This window comes from Malaclemys terrapin, chromosome 9 (genome assembly GCF_027887155.1).
Source record: "Malaclemys terrapin pileata isolate rMalTer1 chromosome 9, rMalTer1.hap1, whole genome shotgun sequence".
In the NCBI taxonomy this organism is placed as follows: domain Eukaryota; kingdom Metazoa; phylum Chordata; order Testudines; family Emydidae; genus Malaclemys; species Malaclemys terrapin.
Window position 1 is genome coordinate 43,688,163 of NC_071513.1, and position 25,542 is coordinate 43,713,704.

At 49.2% G+C, this 25,542-nt stretch overlaps 1 protein-coding gene and 1 long non-coding RNA gene across 9 annotated transcripts in view; one reads left to right on the forward strand and one right to left on the reverse strand.

Annotated features, from left to right (window-relative positions):
* Positions 1-25,542, forward strand: part of ELF4 (E74 like ETS transcription factor 4) — a 38,328-nt gene that overhangs the window by 3,832 nt on the left and 8,954 nt on the right. The window contains exons 2-4 of one of the 8 annotated variants that reach the window (XM_054040886.1): positions 8,550-8,641; positions 9,843-9,944; positions 24,393-24,679. The exons of 2 other annotated variants lie outside the window; for them this stretch is intronic. In XM_054040886.1, coding sequence (XP_053896861.1) covers positions 24,608-24,679 — 72 coding nt within the window. In that variant the 5' untranslated portion in view covers positions 8,550-8,641; positions 9,843-9,944; positions 24,393-24,607. Of the gene's footprint in view, positions 1-8,549; positions 8,642-9,842; positions 9,945-24,389; positions 24,680-25,381; positions 25,482-25,542 lie in introns of those variants that run through there. 5 more of the 8 variants (XM_054040885.1, XM_054040887.1, XM_054040892.1 and 2 more) reach the window with 5 other exon arrangements.
* LOC128843783 (uncharacterized) lies at positions 1,697-18,951 on the reverse strand. Its single transcript, XR_008446338.1, has 3 exons — positions 18,893-18,951; positions 13,155-13,293; positions 1,697-2,084 (listed from the first exon to the last, which is right to left on the reverse strand). It is a non-coding gene; the product is annotated as an uncharacterized LOC128843783 (long non-coding RNA).

Sequence of the window (25,542 nt, forward strand, 5' to 3'; positions counted from 1 at the left end):
CTCCTCTTTCAACCCTTCCCTGTCCCGCCCAGTCTGCTCCTCGGCGCCACCCCCCACGGGTCAGAGTTAATTCTGCGGGGTTGGCTGGCACTGCCCTCACAGCCGATCAGGTTTGTGCAGAGTAGCAGGGAGGGGGAAAAGAGGGAGGGCAAGGAGCTCCACACTGCGCTGATGTTAAATGCCACCAGGAGGCGCTCTCCACTTCGCTCAAACGCACTGGGTGGCTGGAGCAGTGACAGGTCAGGAGCAATGGAAGGCAATACTGCCTGCACATCCCTAGAGTGAGCTGGGAATCCCCATGTGCCACATGCAGCCCCTGAGCCGGTCCTTCTGCAGGCTCCTTGGCTGCCCAAGCCACCTTTGGGCTGCCTCTGTTCTTGGGCAGCCAGGGCTTGCTCAGCCTCCGAGCAGCTCTACCTTGTGCTCAGGCTGGTCCACGGTTCCTGGGAGTAGAAGGGGGCAGTGTAGAGACCAGCTGCCAGTCACATGCTCGCTGAGGAGTCCCTTATGCCTGGGCTCTCCTGAGTGGGAGGGCGAGAACTGCTACCTCAAAGGCCCCGTTATGGTGCCAGAGCAGGCAGGGGCTTTAGGGTATCAGGGTAGCAGACTCACTGAATAGTCTCTTGTGCACCCCTTGTAATTCTTCTGGAACCCTAATTGGAATTCTGTTAATCAGTGGTAGCTGGGCCCTCTGCCCCCTGGATATTCTCTGGGGTGTGTGAGGGAGTCACAGAGCACATGCCCAGACTGCCTGCATACGGTGCATTTACTAACACCTTGACATGCCCCTGCCCCATATGGCCATGCACCAGCATCCAGACACTCTCAACCTGCCACCGCGGATGCATCCCTCCCTCTGGCTGCTGTGAAACTTGCCGCCTCTGGGGTTGCAGCCAGGCAGGCGAAGCCCCCAAGGTGGAGCCTGTGAGCAATAGAAATAGCTGGGCTGCTGATTTTCAGCGATAGCGGTGCACACAGCTCTGTGTTTAGGGAAAATATCTCCCTTTATGGGGCTCGCAGCCCAGATGCCGCAGCATTGTGCTAGGCCAGAAAGTCTCAAGGCAGAAGAGCTCAGCACCCGTGGGCAGCCAAGCTGAGCTCTTGTGAAAGTCTGGCTCCAAGTGACCATAAAGAGAAATGAAACCGACCATGCTCCTCTTCTACCACAAAATGCAAACCCGAAACCAGCCCCATCGGTGAGGAAAAACACGTGGCTGCCTGCCCTTCTGTAAATAGCCTAGCTGGAACCGTGCTTAGAGCAAGGTTCTTCTGACAGCACACACTGGCTGCCCTCCTCTCCCCTGTCCCTTAGAGCTGGTCCTCCTCTACCTTAGTGCTGTCATTCACATCTTGGCTAAGGTGACCACATTTTCCAGATCAAAAACAGGGACGCTTTTGTGGCAACCTTAAGAATCCCCACAACCCTCACCTCAGCACCTTTCCTGCCAAAGGTGAGCTGCTCTGCGGGGCTCTGGCATTGGGTAATATAAACACATAGCACAGGCAGGAACACGCAATGTTTTTTTTAAAGTCCCAGCTCCTGGGTTCAGGCGAAACTAAAAATCTCAGCTTGCATTAGAAAGTCAGTTTCTAGTCCTGGTGATTGCAGAGAAAAGCTGGAAACCGTGACCCAAGAGCAGCCTGAAGCTCACATATCAGAAGGCAAAGAGAAATACGCAACATTTATTATTTTAAAGACAGGCTCATGAGTTTTTGGGGCCTGATTCTTGATGTTTGATCACTTGGGATTGGCGACATGGCACAGAGTACACAAAATATATTAACCTCTGCCCCCAACTTCTCCTTTAAGAGAACCACACATGGCAGATGCCAGTCATGGGATGCAATGCACTCTTGGCTGGTGCTCAGAGAGATGGAGTGTCTGTACTGAATAGAACAGAGCAGGGCCCCCAAGTTCCCAAGGTTTGTCTACACTGGCCTTTTCTACCTCTGGTTAGGCGTTTGCCAGTTAAGCTGAGGCAGGTAACATGTTGGTAAAGGCTAGTGTGGACACTCTGTTGATGTCTACGTGTTTCCCTAGGGCTCAGTCCTGGGACTGGAGACTGGATTCTTCCTTCTGAAACCTAAGAAATCAAATGCAAAGAACTGTGTTAAGGCAATATATATATATTGGATCTTTGAAAAGAGCCAGTTTTCAAATGCTGGAAGCAAAATTGAGTGTGGGAGGAAAAACATTTTCTATTAACTTTTTATTCAATTTAAAAAAAATATATATATATATATATATATATATAAAAAACCCTCAGAGATAAACTATACAGAAATGTCTCATAATATATTAACCATTTGCTAACTAACCTTAGCTATATTTGAAACAGTTAATTATATCTGTAATATGAAAGGTTAAAATATAAATCAGTTATTTGTATTGCACATGCACAAAATTTGTTTATAAAAATCCAGCTAATTAAAGAACAATTATTAAATTAAGATAAAAAATAGAAGCAACATTCAGAGGGAGATAGAACCGAGGAGGAAAGGAAGTGGACAGAGAGGAGGGTGAAGCGAGGGGGGTGGCATGCATTTAATAGGGTCATTCAGATACTTCCAGGGAAGCATCCCATGACTCTGAGAATTTTTCTTGGGTATTTCTGTTACGGTATATGATGCTTCCCATCTTAGGCCATGATCCAGTCCTCAATTGTTGGTTGCTTTTTGGATTTCTATTTTTGTAGTACTAGTCCATTAGCAATTTTTAGCCAAAGTTTTTCAGATTTATTCAGCTTCCTATTAACATCCATTAGATTTAAAATAACAAGTTTAGCTTATAAGGCAATTTTATTTGATAGGAAAAAATTAACTGCAATTAATTTCTGCCCAAAACATACAGATGCAGGAGCATTCCCAGAACATATGGGATACGTTAGCACCTGCTGACCCAGCGCCAACATTTGCCTGGCTTAGTGGCACTGGTTTTGAACAGTCAGAGATGGGTGCAATGCAGCCTCCATATGATTTTGTGCTGGATTAAGCTTAAACAGAGAGCCAAGGAATAGGTCAGAGCATTGGCTAAAATTTGTTTCCGTTGATTAGGAAAGAACAATTGGCCTCGTTGCTCCTCCCATTTATTTTTTAGAGAATCTGTGTTTAATTCAGATTTGCTGGCCAAGTTTATACATAGTGTTACCATAGGACAGGGGTCGGCAACCTTTCAGAAGTGGTGTGCCGAGTCTTCATTTATTCACTCTGATTTAAGGTTTCACGTGCCAGTTTTTTTTTCTAAACGTTTTTAGAAGGTCTCTTTCTATAAGTCTATAATATATAACTAAACTATTGTTCTATGTAAAGTAAATAAGGTTTTTAAAATGTTTAAGAAGCTTCATTTAAAATTAAATTAAAATGCAGAGCCCCCCAGACTGGTGGCCAGGACCCAGGCAGTGTGAGTGCCTCTGAAAATCAGCTCGTGTGCCACCTTCGGCATGTGTGCCATAGGTTGCCTACCCCTGCCATAGAACTTGGCAATATGGACAATATTTGGAGAAATGAAAGCCGTTCAGGTGGCTCAGGGGTAGTGTAGGGATGGGGGCCAAACAAATGGGAGATTGCATGGATGTATTGCCATTCATATTGTCAAAGGGAGGGAGGGAGGTATCATTTTCTATAAATTGGCTGATGGTCAAAATCCCTTTCCTAATCCAATCTGGTTGAATGATGGGGTTGCCTGCTAGGCAGAGTTTTGAGTTACCCCTGATAGAGGCCTTGGTGTGTAGAAGGGGGTGAACTTTAACTTCAGCAGACATCGTACACCAAGTGTTTCTGGCTGCTGTAATCTGGTTGGTAATAGTTGCTCTTTAGGGAATCGGTCATAATCCTAGTGCAGTGCACTGGAAAGGGGTTAAGGAGTGACCAACTAATTTTCCAGCTGGAGACCATCAGGGGCTCCACAGCACGAGGGAATGAGGTGCTGTGTTGCTTGGATAAGAATTATTGCCTGATGTTGAAGTGCAAAGTTGGGAAATCTGAACCCACCTGTATTGACAGGGAGCTGTAATCTGTGTAAGGAAATTCTGGGCTTGTTGCCAGCACCCCATAAAGAAGGGCCTGGAACTGGTGTGGATTTTGGTAAAATAAAAGGAAGGAATATGGCTATGGAGGGAGGTCAGAATCACAAGGATCCTGGGCAGGCCATTCATTGTAATGATGTTGGTTTGTCCTCAAAAGGGGAGATGCAGTACCTGCCACCTGTTGAAATCATTTGCTAATTGCATGATTAATGGGGCTAGATTAACCTGGACTATGTTTTTAATTTCCTTAGGGAACAGATGCCAAGATAGCTGATGTTTGTCTGTTGCCACCTAAATGTCCCTATAGGAGATCCACTTCCAACTAAATCCAATGTGATCTTCATTGCTTTCAATTTATCCCAAGTGATCTGGTAACCAGAGAATTTTCCAGTTATCTATTGTTTTTAGGATATTTGGAATAGATTGATCCAGATGTCGTCTGCATATAGAAGGATTTTTGTCTCCTGAGACCCTTATTTGATCCCTTGTCATTCCCTAACTAGTACTGCAAGTGATTCTAATGCTAAATTGAAAAGGAGGGGAAGAAGGGGCATCCATATCTGGTTTCCTGAAACAGATCAAGGCGGTGGCGGGGCGGGGGGGGGGGGGAGGAGGCGCTATGCTATTTGTTTGAGTACAAGAGTTGGGATTGGAATATAACAGCTTTATCCAGGAAATAAAGAATTTCACCATCCCAAATTTATCCAGGGTAAGCAACAGGTATTGTCACTTCACTCTGTCAAAGGCTTTCTCTGCATGGAGTTAAATGATTGGGTGGGAATTTCTAGAATGCCGGTGGAATGCCATAACGTTAATCAACTGATGTTTGTTACCTAAACCAGGCCTTTTTAAAATAAATCCCACTTGATTGGGGTGAACCACATCATTCATTACTTTTTCAAGTCTCTTAGCCAATACAGGTATTTGTGAAAGCATTTTTGTATAGGTACTGATTAGAGAGATGGATCTGTAGCTATTACACTTTCCCACATTGTTACTTTCTTTAAGTAGTGCTAATTAGGGCTTCCCTCACAGAAAGCAGCACCATACCTTTCTTTTTGCACATCTTTGACCATATAGAATAGCTTAGGAGCTAGCATTTCTTAGACTTTGATAGAATTCTGTTGGTAGGACACAAGGGCTGAGGGTCTTGCTCAGACTCATTAACTCCATGGCCTTAATTATTTCCTTTGATTGCAAGGGAGAGGCTAGTCTGGCATACTCCTCTTCTGAGGTTTGTGGGAGTATAACAGTTTTAACACAAGTATTCAGTTCTTCTGGGTCAGGTGGTGAATCATTACAGTAAAGAGCCTGGTAGAATTTCAAAAACTGATCACTGATCTTTTTTTGATTAGTAGTAACCTGCCCTGGTGCTGATTTTGAGTCATACTATTTGTGACCTTTGGCCTCTCACTTGTAATCTGTATATGAGAAAACTCCCTGCTCTCTCCCCGGACTCCTAGTATGTTTGTGTGAGTCTAACAAGAGCAAATTCGGCTTGTGCTGAAGTCGATCTATTTCCTTGCTGCCAAAGGTGAATTCTTTAAGATTTCCTTGGGTGGGGCAGTTTGCACATTCTAAAACCAGAGCTGGAGTTGTTGGTTAGCCTGGCTGGCTAGCCCTCTTCCTGTCAGATGAGTAGGCAGCGGTCCTGCCCCTAATAAAAACTGTTAGTGGGTGTGACAATCCAGATTAAGGAATAGCTGTGTCACCCCTGCCCTCTCACCTGGAGTGCCATTTACCATGCCTTGCTGCTGAAGCCTCCAACCTGGACTGCTCACAAACAGTCTCCAGCATGTAAGTCACTCCTAGCCATGTCTGTGTGTGTGCGGCATCCAGACAGCCAAACCTTGGCTCTTATCAGCCTGGGTTATGCTGCAGGGTGACCCCAACACATCCCCAGTCCCAGATCTTCCCCCCATAAATGTATGTCCTGTACTGCCCAGCCCTCTCCTGGACAGTACAAACATGTTAAGTCCATTATTCCTTTAAGGGAATAATATGCACACAACTTGTTACCCCAAATGGAGTTACCCAGACACTTCAGCTTGAACACACTGGATTAGACAAAACAGTAAAACAAATTTATTAACTACAAAGAGAGATTTCAAGTGAGTACAAGTAATGAGACATAAAAGCCAGAAATAAATCCATGATACACCTATAAATCCATGGTACACCCAGATCTTGAAGACTGCATGCAGATGTGGTCGCCCCATCTTATAAAAAATATACTGGAATTGGAAAAGGTTTAGAAAAAGGCAACAAAAATTATTAGGGGCATGGAACAGCTTTCATATGAGGAGAGATTAATAAAACTGGGACTGTTCAGCTTGGAAAAGAGATGAGTAAGGGGGGATATGATTGAGGTCTACAAAATCATGACTAGCCTGGAGAAAGTAAATAAGGAAGTGTTATTTACTCCTTCTCATAACACAATAAATACGGGTCACCAAATGAAATTAATAGGCAGCAAGTTTAAAACAAACAAAAGGAAGTATTTCTTCACACAATGCACAGTCAACCTGTGGAACTCTTTGCCAGAGGATGTTGTGAAAGCGAAGACTATAACAGGGTTCAAAAAAGAACTAGATAAATTCACGGAGGATAGGTCCATCAATGGTTATTAGCCAGGATGGGCAGGGATGGTGTCCCTAGGCTTGTGTTTGGGCAGGGCTGTGGGATTTGGAACATGTGTTAATAACATCATGCAGGGGAATCTGATAACTTCACATACAATGTTGCCACATATGTTTTACCAGGACAATACATCCAGCAAATTATCAGTTTTCAAATGATACCTTACAAGGCATACTTTGTACAAAGATTATTACAATAGTGAGGAGGATGTGAATACAGGGGTGTTCCATCATACACAAATGTTTATCTTTCAAAAGAAAGGAGTTCAGTCTCCAGCTTTTACAAGTCCAATTTGTCTTGGCAGTGGAAAAATTTATTATAATTGTTGCATGATCAGAAACCATGATACACTTGATTTAATTATTAAGTACTGAGTCCACCAGATTCATAGAAATCAGGAAGAAATCTATTAATGAATATGTGGAATGTAGGAAGGAAAACCAGTAAAAGCCTTTGTTGCAGGGTTCTGCAACAGCTATACGTTTTTAAACCCTAATTGCACAATGTATCTTGTATGTTTCTAGCATGGGATTGTGTATGCTAGAGTCTGCCTCACTTGTCTAAAAAATGGTCCAACATCTTATTAAAATCTCCTGCTATGATGAGTGATTCTAGTGGGATATTAATTAATTTGGCAAAAACTTGTTTTAAAGAATTTGGATCCTCTTTATTGGGTCCTTCTGTATTAATCAGGGCATACACAGCATCAGAGATCTTAGCTCTCATCAGCAAAAATCTACCTTCTTCATCTTTGTTTACATATAGAATTTGTACAGTGAGTCTTTTGTGAAACAATATTGCCACACCTTTGGCTGCAGAGGAGAAATTGTTAAACACTGCTACCCCCATCCACCCGCTCTTAAATTTCTCTGCCTCCCAGTCATTAAAGTGGATTTCTTGGAGGATGATAATATCTGCTTTCAGTGTCTTTAGGTGGGTGATAATTCTTTTTCTTTTTATCAGGTGATTCACCCCTTAGATGGTCCAGGAAACACAATTTATAATATTAGCCAGAAGGAGTGTTTAGGTCAAAGATTGCTTTCTCAAGTGCCTGAATTGTGTCCTTGCTTGGGCCATTGTTAGCTCCATGTCTAGGCATGGTATATCTGGGTTCCCTCTCTCCATCCCAGGGACATGAGGGAGAGGGGAAAAAGGCGAGGTAGGGAAGACCAGGAAAGGTAAAAGATTAGGTGTGATGTGGGAAACAGATAGGAAAAAGAAACAAAGTGGTCAAAACTGACCAAGGATCACTTTAAAATACATGATTCATATCAAAATGTAAATAGGACCTAAGTCCAGGAGGTTTACCAAGGTTGGCCTTGTCACTCAAATGTGAGGGAAAAAATTAGACAAAACAATATGAATTATAATTAGGAATTGTATAAAACAATTTTTAGATGCCCAAAAAGATCACAATTCTGCTATTACGTAAAGCCTCTTCCATTAAAAAAAGTCCTCATTAAGAAAGAAAGTGAAAGCAACAATAACAAATACAAATAAAATACAACAAATGGAAAAATGAGGACTCTGATAGCAAATGTACAAATCAGCAGTTAGAAAATGCAGACAATTGACAAAGAACACCAAAGGAATCAATGAAAAATCTACAGCCAGTGGGTTGAAGGACAATAAGAAAGAATTTCTGGAATCCATCAGGAACAAAAGAAACCTAAGAAATGCTATAGAACTGTTACTGGACAAGGCCATTAAAATTGTCACTAATGGTGCAGAAAAGGCAGAAGAGTTCAATAAATAGTTCTGTCTATAGAAAGAAGCAAGGTGATGTACACCTTACAGTGACAATGAAATACTTTCCATTCCAATTGCAACTAGGCAGGATGTTAAACATCAACTACTGAACTTAAAACATTTTTAAATCTGCAGGATCAGATAACTTACACTCAAGAGTTTTAAAAGAATTGGCAAAGGAGCATCTGAGACATCGATAGTGATATTTAACAATTCTTGGAATATTGGTAAGTGCCAGAGGACTGGAAAAAAGTTAATGTCATGCCTGTATGTAAACAGGGTAAATGGGATGATCTGGGTAACTACAGATGAGTTAGCCTGACATTGATCCTGATCCATAAGTATCTAAATATGGAAAATATGGAGGAGATCTCTGAGAGCAGAGGACTCTTTAATGTAGCAGACAAAGGCAGAATAAGATCCAGTGGCTGCAAACTGAAGCTAGTCAGATTCAGACTAGAATGGGGCACAGCAAATGTTTAACAATAAGAGTAATCAACCACTGGAACAACTCATCTAAAGATGTGATAGATCTTCTATCACTTGAAGTCTTGTCATCAAGCCTGAGTGTCTCTTTCTGAAAGCTCTGCTCTAGTTCAACCCAACGTGAGGGGCTTGTTGCGGGAATCCCTTGGTGTACTTCTCTATCCTGTGATAGACAAGTCTGACTAGATGATCATAATGGGCCCTTCTGGCCTTAAAATCTCTAGGTGAATTCCTGACCTTTTGGAAATCCATGGGGGGTTTCCATTGACTTCAATGAGGCCAGGATCTCACACTATGAGATTTAAGGCTGTACAACTGGGTGCTCAGAAATCAGGAGATAGCAAAGTTAAGGTTGAACACACAACCTTACTCTGTGTACGCAGTATAGTACAGTCTGTAGGGGCACAGATTATTTTAGATGCACGCTTTTCTACTGCCTTAGATGCACACCTCACATGTCTCAGGTACAGACAGTGGCAAAGTTAATTTGGGGTTGGTCAATCTATGCTCTGAGATGGGAGGTTTCTCCCAGGCTGGGGAGGGGGTTTGACCCCCAGGCTGGAAGAGTTGTTCCCAAAGCAGGGAGGATTCTTGGGGTGCGAGGGTGCCCCATGCAGAGATCTCATTGCTGTGTTACATCCAGGACTCAGTGGATGGAAGAGCCACATGTTTCTGTGAGAAACAGCCACGTGTCGTCCCCCCAGCCCATCTACCACTGACAATCTGTAAAGTAACCATGGCCATACGCATGCCGCATGTTCTGGGGTGAGATCTGCTGGGAGCTCTCCCAGCTGAGAGACAGTCTGGCCCCCCAAATGGGGATTTCATTGCACAGGCCCTCCTCTCCTACACAAGAAGTGGAGCTTGCAGGCACAGGCTGTGCAGGAGGAAAGGGCTGTGGCTGAGCCTCTTTCTGAGCCTCTTCCTGCCTGGTCTGCACAGCCCTGTCTGAAGGCTCCCCAACAGGAACACAGCGCAGCATCGTAAGGAGTTTGCCGTCGTGTGTGCGGTCAGCAGGGGAGACGTCCTGCAGCTGAGGCATAGGTGAGTGCTGTGAGCTGGAGGCTTGGCACAGAACTTCACACATGGTCATGCTTGCCGCTGACAGAAGCAATGGGTTGGCTTGGTGCTTGGATGCCTTAGGGCTGCACTCAAACAGCTGCACAGCCCCTACCAGGGCCGGCTCCAGGGATTTGGCCGCCCCAAGCAGCCACAAAAAAAAAAAAAAAAAAAAAAAGCCGCGATCGCGATCTGCGGCGGCAATTCGGCGGAAGGTCCTTCGCTCCTAGTGGGAGTGAGGGACTGTCCGCCAAATTGCCGCCAAATAGCTGGACCTGCCGCCCCTGTCCGGAGTGGCCGCCCCAAGCACCAGCTTGCCAAGCTGGTGCCTGGAGCTGGCCCTGGCCCCTGGGACCCCATCTGCAGCAGCGATGTAATGTCCTGCCAGGCACTTTGCATCCTGCCCCCCAAGGATGAGTTCAGTCCCACGGGTGGTCAGGGCAAGCCCCCAGAATCACAGAAATTAGAGCTGGAAAAGCCCTTGTCTAGGGAGACATCCAACCCATTCTCCAGTGGCCATGGCAGCATTGCTCTTCACGGTACATTTTCTAGTGTCTCTCATGTAAACCTTCTTTTAAACCCAGCCATGGAGCTTCCAGCCCTTCCCTCCATTAATGCATGTCCCTGATATGAGAGATGGTCTGGGGGCATGGATCACCTGCATATAACAACGGTACATGTGGGGTTGTCTTGAAGGAGCTGCAAAGGACAATGGTCAGAGGTAGAGCCCTTCACAGGATGGGAGAATAGCCCCCTGCACCAGCCTAGGTCCCTGAATCAGGCCCCTGAATGGCTGACCTAGAGGTGAAAGGCTCTTACCCCATCTCTGAGCTGCCCCTGAGCCAGGCTGAGTTGAACTGGCCCTGGGGAGGTGAAAGGCCCAGCCCTCATCTCTTGCAGCACCCACTCCTCACAACAATGCTTGATCCTAGACAAATGCAACTTGTTACCATCCGCCTGGGAGAAAAGTAACCCGAGACCCAGCTATTCAGCATGGCAGAAAAGGGGGGAACAGGAGTGGCAGGAGAGCTGGACACAAATCCATGGTATGAGTGTGGGTGCTAAGGTAGATCACTGTGGTTCTAGGCTGCATGCTGAACATAGAGACTGCCTACCGTGGAGCAGGGTGGCCAGAGTCCCAGCTGGGGTGTTACTGCCCCTCTCAGAACCAGAAACGAACCCATGCGAATTAGTGGGAATGCGAGGGTGACGAACTCCTAGTTTCTCTGATCTGTGCAGGGAGACTAAGCGAATTCAGCCTGGCTACCCAAAGGCTATCAACGCGGAAAAGGAAGCAATACAAGGCAGTTGGGCAGTAGTGTTTCTAATGGACCCATCACTACAGTAAGTAGGTGCCAGAATTAGGAGCAAGGAGACGAAATCAAGAAAATGAACATGCCGCTGAATCTCAAGGGGAGGCTTCCTGCTTGGGAGAGTGGGATAGAAGCCCCACTTTTTGGCTTTTTAAAACTGGAAACTATTCAGAGACAAATACTGTCAGTTAGGCGTAGGGTGACCAGACAGCAAATGTGAAAAATCGGGACGGGGGTGGGGGGTAATAGGAGCCTATATAAGAAAAAGACCCAAAAATCGGGACTGTCCCTACAAAATCGGGACATCTGGTCACCCTAGTTAGGCGGGACAATCTATTTTCCTCAGAAAAAAATCGCAACACAACGAAGTCTATCTAGGAAACCATTAGATTGTTGAAGTTAAAGTTCCTATATCAGCCTTAACTCTGCCCCTCATCCCAACCACCGAGGAGCTAGGTATTCCGATGACGTGATCCTCACTCACACAAAAGAATTGTCGTTCCTGCGGTATGGCCTAGCCACATCTTTATTACAGCAGTGTCCCAAAGCAGTGTTCACTGATAATTTTTTCAGTTTGATTTTCTGATGGAAAAGACTCTTTGTAACACTCTGGCTAAATGTACGGCGGGGAACATCTGCAAGCCTCTCTCCTGGTCTCACACCACTGTTCTGCCACCAAGGCTAGATCCACAAAAGGATTTAGGGGCCTAATTGCCATGTTAGGAGCCTAAGTCCAAAATGTAGAACCTCACAACCCCTGCTCAGCTGCTTTGCCCTAGAGGTGTGTAAATTCCCATGACACCTACCTTTCTGTTGGTGGCATGCACAAAGCTACCTAAATTCTGCTGCTACTGAGCTGCCCAGTGTTTAAGCCCTGGTGGGATCCTCAAACTAGAGGTTCCTCTGCCTAGCTGGCTTGCAGAGCCCCAGCCAGTAGCAAGGAGGCTTCCTTGGAGCACACCTACAGAATCAGCCCCTGCACCAAGCCCCTCTGCAAGCCATGCTGGGATGTGGGAGACCCAGGTTCAAATTCCCAATCTGCCCGAGTCAGAGCGGGGACAGTAACTTAGGTCTCCTGTCTCCTAGGTGAGCCCCTTGCCCAATTGGGCACTTGGGGGCAGGTCTCTCCCTGTTGAAGTTGTTCCATGGGGTATAGCACAGAGCAAGTGTCACTCCTGTGTTTCTAACCGCACCCATGAGCTCTGATTGGCACAGCTCCCGAGGTGTGGGTCATGGAAAACTGCCACCCCCTACTGGTGCTTTCTAAAGAACATCAAGAAATGTCACTGAGCGATCTGAGGAATGGCCCTGCCATAGAAATGAGCTGCAGCCAGGTGCTGCACATGGGTCACGTGAGGTTTGGAAGAGACAATGGTTTTCACATGGACAGGACCAGTGGCTCCAGAAGTGCTGAGTGAGGCCCCTGCAGGGTCAGTGAAGTTTGTTCCCAGCCATTTCCAGGCCTTGTGGTAGAGCTGTTCCCAGAAAGAGACGCTGCCATTTTTTAAGCTCTAGAACTCAAACCCCAGCTTGTCAATGAATGGCAGCTTTCCCAAGGGACCCCCAGGAGCTGCAGTCCCTGAAGTGTCCCAGGAGACCCGGCAAGAGCAGGCTTAGAATGGAAGTGTGGTAGAACCTGACCTGTGTAGTCCCTGCTCCCTGCTCTGGGCCCAGAGAGCTTTGACTTCTATTAAATGGTGCCAAACGCCAAGCTTGGGCCCTACCAGCATGGCTGAGGCCTGTCTGTCAGGTCCTGCCGTTGTCTCTCGGGTCTGCGTATTGGGTGCCCTGGTGATATCTGGTGCACGGGGTGCAGGCAGCAGAGTGCTGGGGGCAGTTGCCTTAAACACTCCTACAGCACAGACTTGGAGACTGCACTTACATTTCCAAAAGGAGAGGAACCCTGCAATGCCAGCCTGCACTGCACAGCATCAGCTCTCCTCCCGGGCTCCTCTCAGCCATAGTGTTGGAGCTGTGGGGCACAGATCCTGCAAGGAAAAGCGAGCCGGAAAATCAGGAATCTATTAAAAATAGAGAAAAATATCAATGGGCAGTGGTGTGTGCAGGAGGCTCAGGGCATATGCACCACAAGGGCATGTGCAGGGGGCTCAGAGCGTGTGCACCACAAGGGCCGAGCAGGGGGCTAAGGGCGTGTGCACCACCAGGGCTGAACAGAGGGCTCAGGGCACGTGCACCACGAGGGCTGAGCAGGGGCCTCAGGGCTTGTGCAGGGGGCTCAGGGCACATGCACCATGAGGGCTGAGCAGGGGGCTCAGGGCATGTGCACCACGAGGGCTGTGCAGGGGGCTCAGGGCGTGTGCACCACGAGGGCTGAGCAGAGGGCAGTAGCGGTGTTTTTATGTAATACTGGTGTATAATGTGCAACAGGTGTGTGTGCAAGAGACTCCTAAGAGAAGCATGTGGGCATCATAGGGGGTGAGAGCTCCAGACAGCGGGGCCTGGGGCTCTTTAGGCTTTGTGACTTTCCCAAGGGGACAAAGCTCAGCATGTCACAGCTGGAGGCCTCTGGAGGGAGCATGCTGTGAGTACTGGCTTACCTGCTTACACAGGTGTGCTTGGTGTCATGATAATAAATAACTGGAGATATCCTGTCTCCTAGAACTGGAAGGGACCTTGAAAGGTCATTGAATCCAGCCCCCTGCCTTCACTAGCAGGACTAAGTACTGATTTTGCCCCAGATCCCTAAGTGGCCCCCTCAAGGATTGAACTCACAATGCTGGGTTTAGCAGGCCAATGCTCAAATCACTGAGCTATCCCTCCCCCCTGATGTGGACTGGTTACAGACATTCCACCCCAGAGAGAGAAATAAAGACGTGTTCTCTTTAAGAAACTTGAATGGACTGCCTACTCTGGCTGTTCTCTGCTCAGATAACATATATGACACACAGCACCACAGTTAAACATTCCCTTCCATCTTCCCCTTTAAGTTCTACATCCCCACCATTTTCAAAATTTACTCTCTCGCTGGCTTTGAAGTTCAGGAGGTATCAGTCTAAGTGTCTCTGAATCGTAAGGGTTTTCTAATGACAAGACCTGAACGAATAACAACTTGGTCCTCTGTCTGTCCATTAGTTGTAATGACTGGCTCTGGTCGATTTGGAATCTTTGAGTCTTCTTTTTCTTGTTCTGTACCCGCCATCTGTAGCATTTGCTCTGTTGATGGTTCTTTAGGAGGAACAAACTGTAGATGTCAACGGTTTCTGTTGAACTCTTCACTGTTGGTCTCAATCACACATAATCTGAGTGATTATTTTTCTTTATGACAGCTGGACTTGTCCATCCTTTTTCTCCTTCTAGTTTGACACGAACATGGTCACCAGGTTCTAGACCTGACAGGTTGCTGAGTGACGTGTTATTAAAGTGTTCAGAAACTCTTGTTGCCCTGTTAGCTGATGCGGCTACTCTCTTCATGTCTGGGCACTTTGCAGCTAGGTCTTTTTCCGAAGTCAGTGCTGTAGTTCTGAGTTGTCTCCTCGTTAGGAGTTGTGCTGGACTATATCCAGTAGCTGGTATCAGAAGAGCAAGGAATGGATCGTCCTGCAGTAGGATTTTCTTGGCAGTCTGTACAGCTCTCTCAGCTGCTCCATTCACTTGCGGGTAATGTGGGCTGCTAGTAATACAATCAAAATGACATTTCATTTGGAATGACAAATTCTGCTGCAGTGAATTGTGCTCCATTGACCGTCACTAGTTGTTTGGAATACTGAAGTGAGTAAAAGTGCGCTTCAGTTTTTGTATACCATTGCAACATATTTTGTATTTCATGTACATTATTTCTACATACCTGGAAAAATAGTCCACTCTATGGTTCAGCATTGTCTCCTAAAGTTATTTGTACTGGATCTAATTTCAAAAGTCCAATATCATCAAATATTGAAGAACTCTGAGTTCATCCTGGTTGCCATGCTGTGGCTGAGAAGGTTGTTGGTCTTTGATCCTTTGATCACATGCATTCTGAATGTAAAGCTTTTATCTTGTAAGTTGTTTCTGTGGTGAACTGGCCCATGCAGTTCAGAATATCTCCAGGGCTAGTCAGAGCTGTGTCAGGTGACTTCAGCTCTGGGAGGGGTTGAAGGTGATTGGAAGTCCGTTCTGAGATGACTGTGACATGTGCTCCTGAGTCAATTTTAAAGTCAATAGTCTTTCCATGAATATTTAGTTTCACTCTCCAGGTAGGCTCTGTGTCATCACACACGATAGAGCCCGGGAACAATATCTTCCTGACTACCTTAGTATGGGGAACAGCTGCAAAATGTCCATATTTTATGAATTTATGACATTTTGCACCTTTGGCTAGACATACATCTCTTGGGCTATGAATTTTCTCACACTTTGTGCATTTAGCCTGAAAGTCTTTGTAGTTAGCCCAGAATTTCTCCCTCGTTGCCTCAGGGGTTTTATGATAATGACTTCTAGCACTTCTAGCTGCTTGTTTGCTGCTTCTAAGCTAGTTTCTGGTTTGTCTAGTTAGTCAAGTTTGTTTTGCTGCCACAAGTTCATAGTTTGCTTTGCTATTTGAATAGCTGTGTGTCTGTTTTTAATTGTAATGTCTGTTATGTCTGTATTTAATTGTAACTGCTGTGACCGACTATCATTTGTAAAGCCAATAACCAATCTATCTTTAATATTTTAATATTTTACAGGCCTCAAATCACAGTTTTCAGCCAATGCACGTGAAACTCTGATAAAAGATTCAACAGATTCCCCAGTTGTGGAATTCTGTGGTGAAAACGTGCCCCTTTATAAACCACATTTCTCTGAGGCGCAAGGTGTGCATCAAACATAACCAGAACCCTTTCCCAGTCATCTTTGTGACTGTCTTTGGTAAAGGTAAATGCTCTGCCAGCTCCCTCATAACATACTTTACGGAGCATACCTGGATGTCTCCAGTGTTCTTGTGGAGTTTGGTTTCAACGTGAAATCTTGCAAAATATTGCTTCCAGTCTGTCCATTGTGAAGGTCTGTCAAAGCTGAAGTTTCCTGAAGTTGAAGTTCTCTGGCATGTTGGTGAGAGCGACCCTGCAGCCTTTGTTGCTGCTTTCCTTCTGTTTCTGTTCTCTGGCACTGGCTAGGCTGCCTTTACCTTTGATGCATGTCATGTATCAGATAGTGACTGGTTACAGAGCTTCCACCCCAGAGAAATACTTGAAGATGTACCCTCTTTAAGAGACTTTAATGCACTGCCAGTTAGGGCGGTTCTGTGCTCAGATAAGGTATATGATACACTGCCGGGTGTCCAAATAGTCTGTGGGACACTGATTTTATTTGGCTAATCGGGAGTTCTGCTAATCAAGACAGTAGGAGCCACTCAGCCATAGGGTGGCCTTTCCCGCAGTCCTGGCTAGGAGTCTCTGCTCTACCCTACTCATTCATTCCCGTGACAGCAGGACTGCAGAGGACTCCCTCCCTGCAGAGCCAGTGGCACCTGATCCCTGCCAGCACAAGGTGAAAAGGGAAGTTGTGCTTCTGGTGCGGCAGAGGAAAGACCCCTGGCCAGGACTCTGCTCTGCCCATCAGGACTGCAGGCTTCCCTGCACCTTGTACCTGCAGGGATCTGGTGTCATCTATCCTGCAGCAGCACAGGAAACCTCTCTAGCTCTACTGTTACACAGTTCTGCTCACTCACTTCCATGACAGCAGGGGCTGCAGAGGGCTCCCTGTGCTGCTGGAGGAGCCATTCAGCAGCAGGGTGGTCTCCCCCTGGCTGGGGGCTTGTCTTTCTCCTCCTCCTTGCAGTCCTGGCTGGGGTCTCTCTGTTACCTGAACCTCTGCATTAGCCAAATCCCTTCCTTGCTCCCTCTCCGCCATGAAATGCATGCTGCAGAGGGCATGTATCATGTGTCTCCCTTCCTTGCCCCCCCATGAGATCCACACTGCAGATAGGGCTGCCAACTTTCTCATTGCACAAAACTTGCCCCATCCTCTGCCCTGCCCCTTCTGAGGCCCCACCCCCACTCACTCCAGCCCCTCCCTCTGTCACTCACTCTCTCCCACCCTCACTCACTTTCACTGGGCTGGGGTAGGGGGTTGGAGTGTGGGAGGGGGTGAGGGCTCCAGCTGGGAGTGTGGGCTCTGGGATGGGGCCAGAAATGAGGGGTTCAGGGTACAGGAGGGGATGAGGGCTCCGGGCTGGGGCTCGGTTTGAAGGGTTGGGGGTGCAGAAGGGGGCTCTGGGCTGAGACCAAGGGGTTTGGAGTGAGGGAGTGGGTTCAGGGCTGGGGCAGGGGGTTGGCGTGTGGGAGGGGGTGTGGGGTGCAGGCTCTGGGAGGGAGTTTGGGTGCAGGAGGGAACTCAGGGCTGGGGCAGGGGGTTGGGGTGCAGGAGGGGTGTGGGGTGTGGGCTGAAGGAGGGAGTTAGAGTGCGGGAGGGTGTTCCGACCTGGGGCAGGGGGTTGGGATGCGGATGGGCATGTGGCGTCTGGGAGGGAGTTAGGGTGTGGGAGGCAGGGCCGCCCGGGGGGGGGCAAGTGGGGCAATTTGCCCCAGGCCCCACAGGGGCCCCACGAGCCCTGGCCCGGCGGCGGTCCGGGTCTTCGGTGGCATTTCGGTGGCGGGGAGCCCTTCAGTTGCTCCAGGTCTTCGGCGGCATTTTGGCGGCGGGTCCTTCAGTGCTGCCAAAGACGTGGAGTGACTGAAGGGCCCCCCGCTGCCGAAATGCCGCCGAAGACCCGAACCACCGCCGGGTGAATACAAGCGCCGCAGCTCCCCCACTTTGCCCCAGGCCCCCTGAATCCTCTGGGCGGCCCTGGTGGGAGGGGGTTCTGACCTGGGGCAGGAGGGTCGGGGTGCAGGTTGGAGTGCGGGAGGGAGTTAGGGTGCGGGAGGGGATTCCAACATGGGGCAGGGGATTCGGGGTGCAGACTCCGGCTGGGTGGCGCTTACCTCAGGCGGCTCCCAGTCAATGGCCCAGCAGGGCTAAGGCAGGCTGCCTGCCTGCCCTGGCTCCGCATTGCTCCCGGAAGTGGCCCACATGTCCAGCCCCTAAGTGGAGGCACCGCCCCTGCAGCTCCCATTGGCCATGATTCCCGGACATGCCAGCTGCTGCTGGGAACCGCCTCAGCCCCACTGCGCCACCAACCAGACTTTTAGCAGTTCAGTTAGTGGTGCTAACTGGATCCGCCAGGGTCCCTTTTCGACCGGGCATTCTGACTGAAAACCGGACACCTGGCAACCCTAGCTGCAGAGGGTATGCTTTGCATGTCTCCCTTCCTTGCACCTCTCCCCTAGGGTTGCCAACTTTCTAATCGCACAAAACCGAACACCCCTGCCCCGCAGCCCTGCCCCGCCCCTTCTCTGAGGCCCTGCGTCCTCTTGCTCCATCCCCCTCCCTCTCAGAAGAGGGCTGGTTTGCGGGGGGGGGGAGGGGTGAGAGCTCCAGCTGGGGGTGTGGACTCTGCGGTGGGGCCAGTATGCGGGGTTTGGAGTGAAGGAAGGGGCTCTGGGCTGAGGCGGGAGAGGGTGCGGGGGGGGTGAGGGCTCTGGCTGGGGGGGTGGGCTCTGGGGTGGAGCTGGTTATGAGGGGTTTGGGGTGTAGGAGGGGGTGAGAGAGGGGATTGGGGTGTGAGAGAGGATTCAGGGTGCAGGGTCCAGGGTCACTTACCACATCTCCTGGGAAGCAGCCACCAGGTCCCTGCAGCCCCTAGAAGCATGGGTGGCCAGGGAGGCTCCGCACGCTGCCCCCACCCCAAGGGCTGGCTCCGCAGCTCCTATTGGCTGGGAACGGTGACCAATGGGAGCTGAGAGGGTGGCCAGGGAGACTCCGTGCACTGCCCTTGCACCTGCAGGCGCCGCCCCCGCGGCTCCCATTGGTCGTGGTTCCTGGCCAATGGGAGCGGTGGACCCAGCCCTCAGGGCGGGGGCAGCACACGGGGCCACCCTGGCTGACCATGCATCTAGGGGCTGCAGGGGGCACGTACTGCTGTCTCACATGCCTCGCATGCCGCAGGACAGAAGGGATTTGGATAACGCAAATGTCCTAATAAGAGGGTTTCAGATACATGGCACTATTCCGTATCATGCATGGTGCTACCTAGTGGCTAACCATTCTAATAGTTCAACATTCCATTCCAGTCGAGGCCCAGCACGCAGCCCTGAGATGCTGTGGCTGCTTTGCAGCTGGCACGGTTGTGCTGATGTGTAAGACTTGGCAGAGGTGCACAAAACTATTTTTTTCTACTCTATGGAGTCCGGATGCGTTTTGCCATTTGTCCTGCTGTGTTGTGTTTATCAGGGATTCGCCCCAGAGCTGCAGCAGGGGGTAAGGTCTGCCCCCAGTCGCCTCCTTTTGCATGAGATGGTTGCTAGCTCAGCTATCCCCTCCAGCTTTGAGCTGTCTCTGCAGGAGGCTGTAAGGTGACAAGTTTGCTGGATTTCGGTTTCAGTTTCCTATTGAATCTATTTTGAGGCTGACGTTTCTATTTGTGCCTGGGAGTAGAGAGTGCAAAGATGCAAATACAGAACACAAAGCACTCTGCTCAGCCACCGCAATCTGGGCAGCCTCTCCTAGCACAACCCCCCTCGCACACTGCAGGCCTGTCATCAAAGCAATAGCGCACAACCTCAACTGCATGGAACAGACATGGGAATAGCTGCACTCAGCAGCAACAGCAGCTTTATTGAACCTATGCACTTAGGAACAAGGCTCCCTGCTCTCATTGCCAAGAGATACTAATTCTTTGCTCTGACACAGCACTTTTCATCTGTAGATCTCAAAGCGATTTACAAAGCAGGTCAGCATCCTTATCCCCCTTTTACAGATGGGGAAACTGAAGCACAGCGGGGTGCAGTAACATGCCCAAGATCACCTAGCAGGCTGGTGGTAGAGCTGGTACTAGAACTCAGCTGTACCGTGTACTCATTTGGTGCCTTATCCACTAGGCCACACTGCTTCCCTTGTGTTATAGCAGGGCGCCAGCTGGGCTGTTGCTAAGGCTGAGCATGGCTTCCTGTTTAAAGGTGGGCTCTACGTGCTCTAAAATCCACATGCTGACTTGGATTGGCTTGAAATTTGTTATGCCTCATGGTAGGGGCAGATTAAGATCCACATTTGGGTTTATTTGAACAAAAGGTTCCTGTGTTATATCCCCTCCAAAACCAGCATTTTACAAAATCATCTTGTTCTTCTACCATTTTTTGTACACCCCTGGGGCTCAAACAAGGGCTCAGTGCTTCCCCAAATTGATCTTGGTCACAAGGATTTCTCTCTGCCTGGACATGACACCCACTGCCCCTTTGGGGAAGCGATAGAGAAAGTCAGTAAGTGTAAAATTTGTACCCTGAGGTGCCAAACTGCTGCACCTACAAGTGGAATGCACCTGTGGGCATTGAATTGAGAGGCACCCACGCGTGTTTGAGCCCTGGCCTTGGCAGCTCTCAGGGAACGGGTGTGGGGCACCTTGCTCTCTGCCTGCACTCTGCAGGGGGTCTGGGGGGAGCCTGGTCCCGAGATGAAAATGTCTGGTTTAAGAGTGCAGAGTGCACTGCAATTCCCCTGCAGACTCTGCTATAACTTCAGCAGTAGTGTCAAGGAAATTAGCACTGATTAATAGAGGGAAGACGAACGACTGTAGTAAGCAGTTAGGGTAAAGAAATCATGTTTCCTGAATATTGGGATTGGTTTGTGATGCACTGCCCCCTGCATGAGCTGCTCAGAACAAGTTCCAATTCTTATCACCCTATTTCATAGAAACATAGAAGAGACCTCAGGAGGTCATCTAGTCCAATCTCCTGCTCAAAGCAGGACCAACACCAACTAAAACATCCCAGCTAGGGCTTTGTCAAAACCTCTAAGGATGGAGATTCCACCATCTCCCTAGGTAACCCATTCCAGTGCTTCACCACCCTAATATCCAACCTAGACCTCCTGTACTGCAACTTGAGATCATTGCTTCTTGTTCTGTCATCTGCCACCACTGAGAACAGCCTAGCTCCATCCTCTTTGGAAACCCCCTTCAGGTAGTTGAAGGCTGCTATCAAATCCCCCCTCATTCTTCTCTTCTGGAGACTAAATAACCCCAGTTCCCTCAGCCTCTCCTCGTAAGTCATGTGCCCCATCCCCCTAATAATGTCCGTTGCCCTCCGCTAGACTCTCTCCAATTTGTCCACATCCCTTCTGTAGTGGGGGGGACCAAAACTGGACGCAAACTTCAGGCGTGGCCTAACCAGTGCCGAATAGAAGGGAATAATTACTTCCCTCGATCTGCTGGCAATGCTCCTACTAATACAGCCCAATATGCCGTAGGCCTTCTTGGCAACAAGGGCACACTGCTGACTCATATCCAGCTTCTCGTCCACTGTAATCCCAGGTCCTTTTCTGCAGAACTGCTGCTTAGCCAGTCAGTCCCCAGCCTGTAGCGGTGCATGGTATTCTTTCTTCCTAAGTGCAGGACTCTGCACTTGTCCTTGTTGAACCTCATCAGATTTCTTTTGGCCCAATCTAGGTCACCCTGGATCCTATACCTACCCTCCAGCATATCTACCTCTCCCCCCCAGCTTAGTGTCATCTGCGAACTTGCTGAGGGTGAAATCCATCCCATCATCCAGATCATTAATAAAGATGATGAACAAAATTGGCCCCAGGACTGACCTCTGGGGTACTTCGCTTGATACCGTCTGCCAACTAGACATCGTACCGTTGACCACTACCTGTTGAGCCCGACAATCTAGCCAACTTTCTATCCACTTTATAGTCCATTCATCCAATCCATACTTCTTTAACTTGCTGGCAAAAATACTGTGGGAGACTGTATCAAAAGCTTTGCTAAAGTCAAGATATATCACATCCACCACTTTCCCCATATCCACAGAGCCAGTTATCTCATCATAGAAGGCAATCAGGTTGGTCAGGCATGAATTGCCCTTGCTGAATCCATGTTGACTATTTCTGATCACCTTCCTCTCCTCCAAGTGCTTCAAAATGGATTCCTTGGGGACCTGCTCCATGATTTTGCCGGGGACTGAAGTGAAGCTGATCGGTCTGTAGTTCCCCGGGTTCTCTTTCTTCCCTTTTTAAAATATGGGCACTATATTTGCCTTTTTTCCAATCGTCCAGAACCTCTCCCGATCGCCACGAATTTTCAAAGATAATGGCCAATGGCTCTGCAATCACACCAGCCAACTCCCTCAGCACCCTTGGATGCATTAGATCTGGACCCATGGACTTGTGCACGTCCAGCTTTTCTAAATAATCCTTAACCTGTTCTTTCACCACTGAGGGCTGCTCACCTCCTCCCCATACTGTGTTGCCCAGTGCAGCAGTCTGGGAGCTGACCTTGTCTGTGAAGACCAAGGCAAAAAAAGCATTGAGTGCTTCAGCTTTTTCCACATCATGTGTCACTAGGTTGCCTCCCCCATTCAGTAAGGGTCCCACACTTTCCCTGACCTTCTACCATACCTGTAGAAACTCTTCTTGTTACCCCTCACATCTCTTGCTAGCTGCAACTCCAATTGTGCCTTGTCCTTCCTGATTACACCCCTGCATGCTCTAGCAATATTTTTATACTCCTCCCTAGTCATCTGTCCAAATTTCCACTTCTTGTAACGTTCCATTTTGAGTTTAAGCTCACCAAAGATTTCACTGTTAAGCCAAGCTGGTCGCCTGCCATATTTGCTGTTCTTTCTGCACATCGGTATTTGTTCCTGCACCCTCAATAAGGCTTCTTTAAAATACAGCCAGTTCTTCTGGACTCCTTTCCCCCCTCATATTAGCCTCCCAGGGGATTCTGCCCGTCAGTTTCCTAAGGTAGCCTAAGTCTGCTTTTTTGAAGTCCAGGGTCCGTATTTTGCTACTCTCCTTTCTTCCTTTTGTCAGGATCCTGAACTCAACCATCTCATGGTCTCTGCTGCCTAGGTTGCCACCCACTTCTACTTCCCCTAACAATTCTTCCTTGTTTGTGAGCAGCAGGTCAAGAAGAGCATGGCCCCTAGTTGGTTCCTCCAGCACTTGTACCAGGAAGTTGGTGCAAAGCTGGGGAATATTGGGGGTCAGAGCAGTGAGGGAAATGTGGAGGTTGGGAAAAAGGCCTGGAGATTGCGAGGACAGGGAGGCCTGGGGAATGTAGGGGCGAGGAGCATGTGGGGGAGTGGGGCCTGGGGAATGTAGGGGCAGGGAATGTGTGGGGGAGTGGAGCCTGGGAGTGCAGGGGCGGGGAGCATGGGGGGCAGTGGGGCCTGGGCAGTGCAGGGTCAGGGAGTGTGTGCAGGAAGTGGAGGCATGGGGATGGCGGGGAGGGGGTGGCCTGGGAATTTCGGGGGCGGGGAGTGTGGGGGGGAGGTGAAGGCCTGGGGACGGCAGGGAAGGGGAGGCCTGGGAATTTCAGGGTGGGGAGTGTGTGGGGAGAGGGGGGCCTGGGTAGGGTTGCCAACCCTCCAGGATTGGCCTGGAGTCTTCCGGAATTGGCATTGATCTCCTGGTGACTATTGAAAGCAATCTGGAAGATTTTAAGAAATGACATTATGTCATGTTGGGGGGAAATTTCTCCTGGAATAGCTTCAGTCAGAGTTGGCAATCCTAGGCCTGGGAATTGCAGGGTCGGGGAGCATGTGGGGGAGTGGGGCTTGGGGATGGCGAGAAGGGAGAGGCCTGGGAATTGCAGGGGTGGGGCGTGTGTGGGGCAGGTGGAGGCCTGGGGATGGCGGGAAGGGGGAGGCCTGGGGAATGCGGGGGCAGGGAGTGTGTGGGGGAGTGGGGCCGAGGGAGTGTGGAGGCAGGGAGTGTTCTGGGATGGGGGATGCCTGGGGAATATGGGGGCAGGGAGCATGTGAGGGAATGGGGCCTGGGGAGTGTGGGGGTAGGGAATGTGTGAGGGTGGGGGGGGCTGGGGAATACATGGGTGGGGAGCGTGCAGGGGCCTGGGGAGTGTGGGAGCAGGGAGTGTGGGGGGGGGTGGGGGAGGCCTAGGGATAGCAGGAGTGGGGCCTGGGGAGTGTGGGGTAGGGAGTGTGCGGGGGTGGGGGAGGCCTGGGGAATATAGGGGTGGGGAACGTGTGGGGGAGTGGGGCCTGGGGACTATGGCGTGGGGAGCCCTGGGGAGCTGACAAGCTGCTCCCTCTGGCTGGCTCCCGCACAGCAGAGCAATAATGTCTCTTTCTCTCTCTAGCAGGCCCTGGCCTGTGGTGACATTGCTCAGCATGCGGCGGTAGCCGAAGGGTTCCCTTATCCAGATCCCTGGGCTGGGCCAGCTGTGCGGGGCAGCCTTTCCCTGCAATCCCTATGAAGCTGAGGACACCTGCAGTCCTGTCACACCGGCTCCCCCAGGGCAAAGGCACCACTTCTCCCTCCATCTCTCCTGCTGGTGCCTGTCTCTGATGCTGGGCCATGTCGCTAGCTGCCCACCCCACTGATCTGGGGCTTGAATTTGCCAGCAGCAGCTTGGAGGAGATACACCAGGTAGGGTCCAGGGGTGGATGCATGCGCTCCACTCCCATTCCTACGCTGTCTGCAGTGGTGACTAGCCTCACTGGTGTGTCTGTCTGGGGGCAGGAGGATGCTATGAAATGTGCAAGGGGGAGCCAGTCCTAAATCCCTGCCAGGGGAGGTAGTTTGATCAAACCCTAACCCTGCTGGTGCTGTTAGCAGGGGAAATGAGGGCCAGGGTTCCTCCTTGAGAGTCCAGTGGGAATCAGCCAGCTGAGTTTGACTCTGAGCTTGGGTGCTCTGGGGCTGAGTCCTATAGCGGGATCTTGCCTTAGTGCCAGGGGGTAGTGTTTGGCAGGGAATGGGTATTTGTACAATAACTTGTCCCAGCTGGAGTTCTAAGCATCCCAGAGCCCTTTCTCTTGGCTCAGGGGCGCATTTATTTTTCTCCCAATGGGCCTTGTGGGCAGGAGTGAGAAAATCTAAGACAGAAGAATGGCTCCAACCAAATACATGGAGGCTATAGGAAAGAATTAAAGAAGAGTTCAGCGTGAATAAGCTAGCAGTAAAAGAGCTATTCTGCAGCAAAACTATACAGCAAAACAAAGATGAGGAAGTTGATAGATCATCCAGAAGAGACAAGAGAGTGGATGGCTACCAAAGTAAGAGAAGATGAGGAATTGTACAAGAGAGGGGATTCCTAATATCTGAACAACTGTTCTCAAACTGTTGTAGCTTTGTGAAGCCCGAGATGAGAGGATTTTAACCACAGAGGAAGGACCGAGCATTTCATGTCCAGGCTGTGCTCAGTCAGCCAGAACTACTAATACACATTGTGAGTTGTGAAGAAACAGTGGACTTACCCATCCCATTAGGAGTAATTGCTTTTGAAAAAA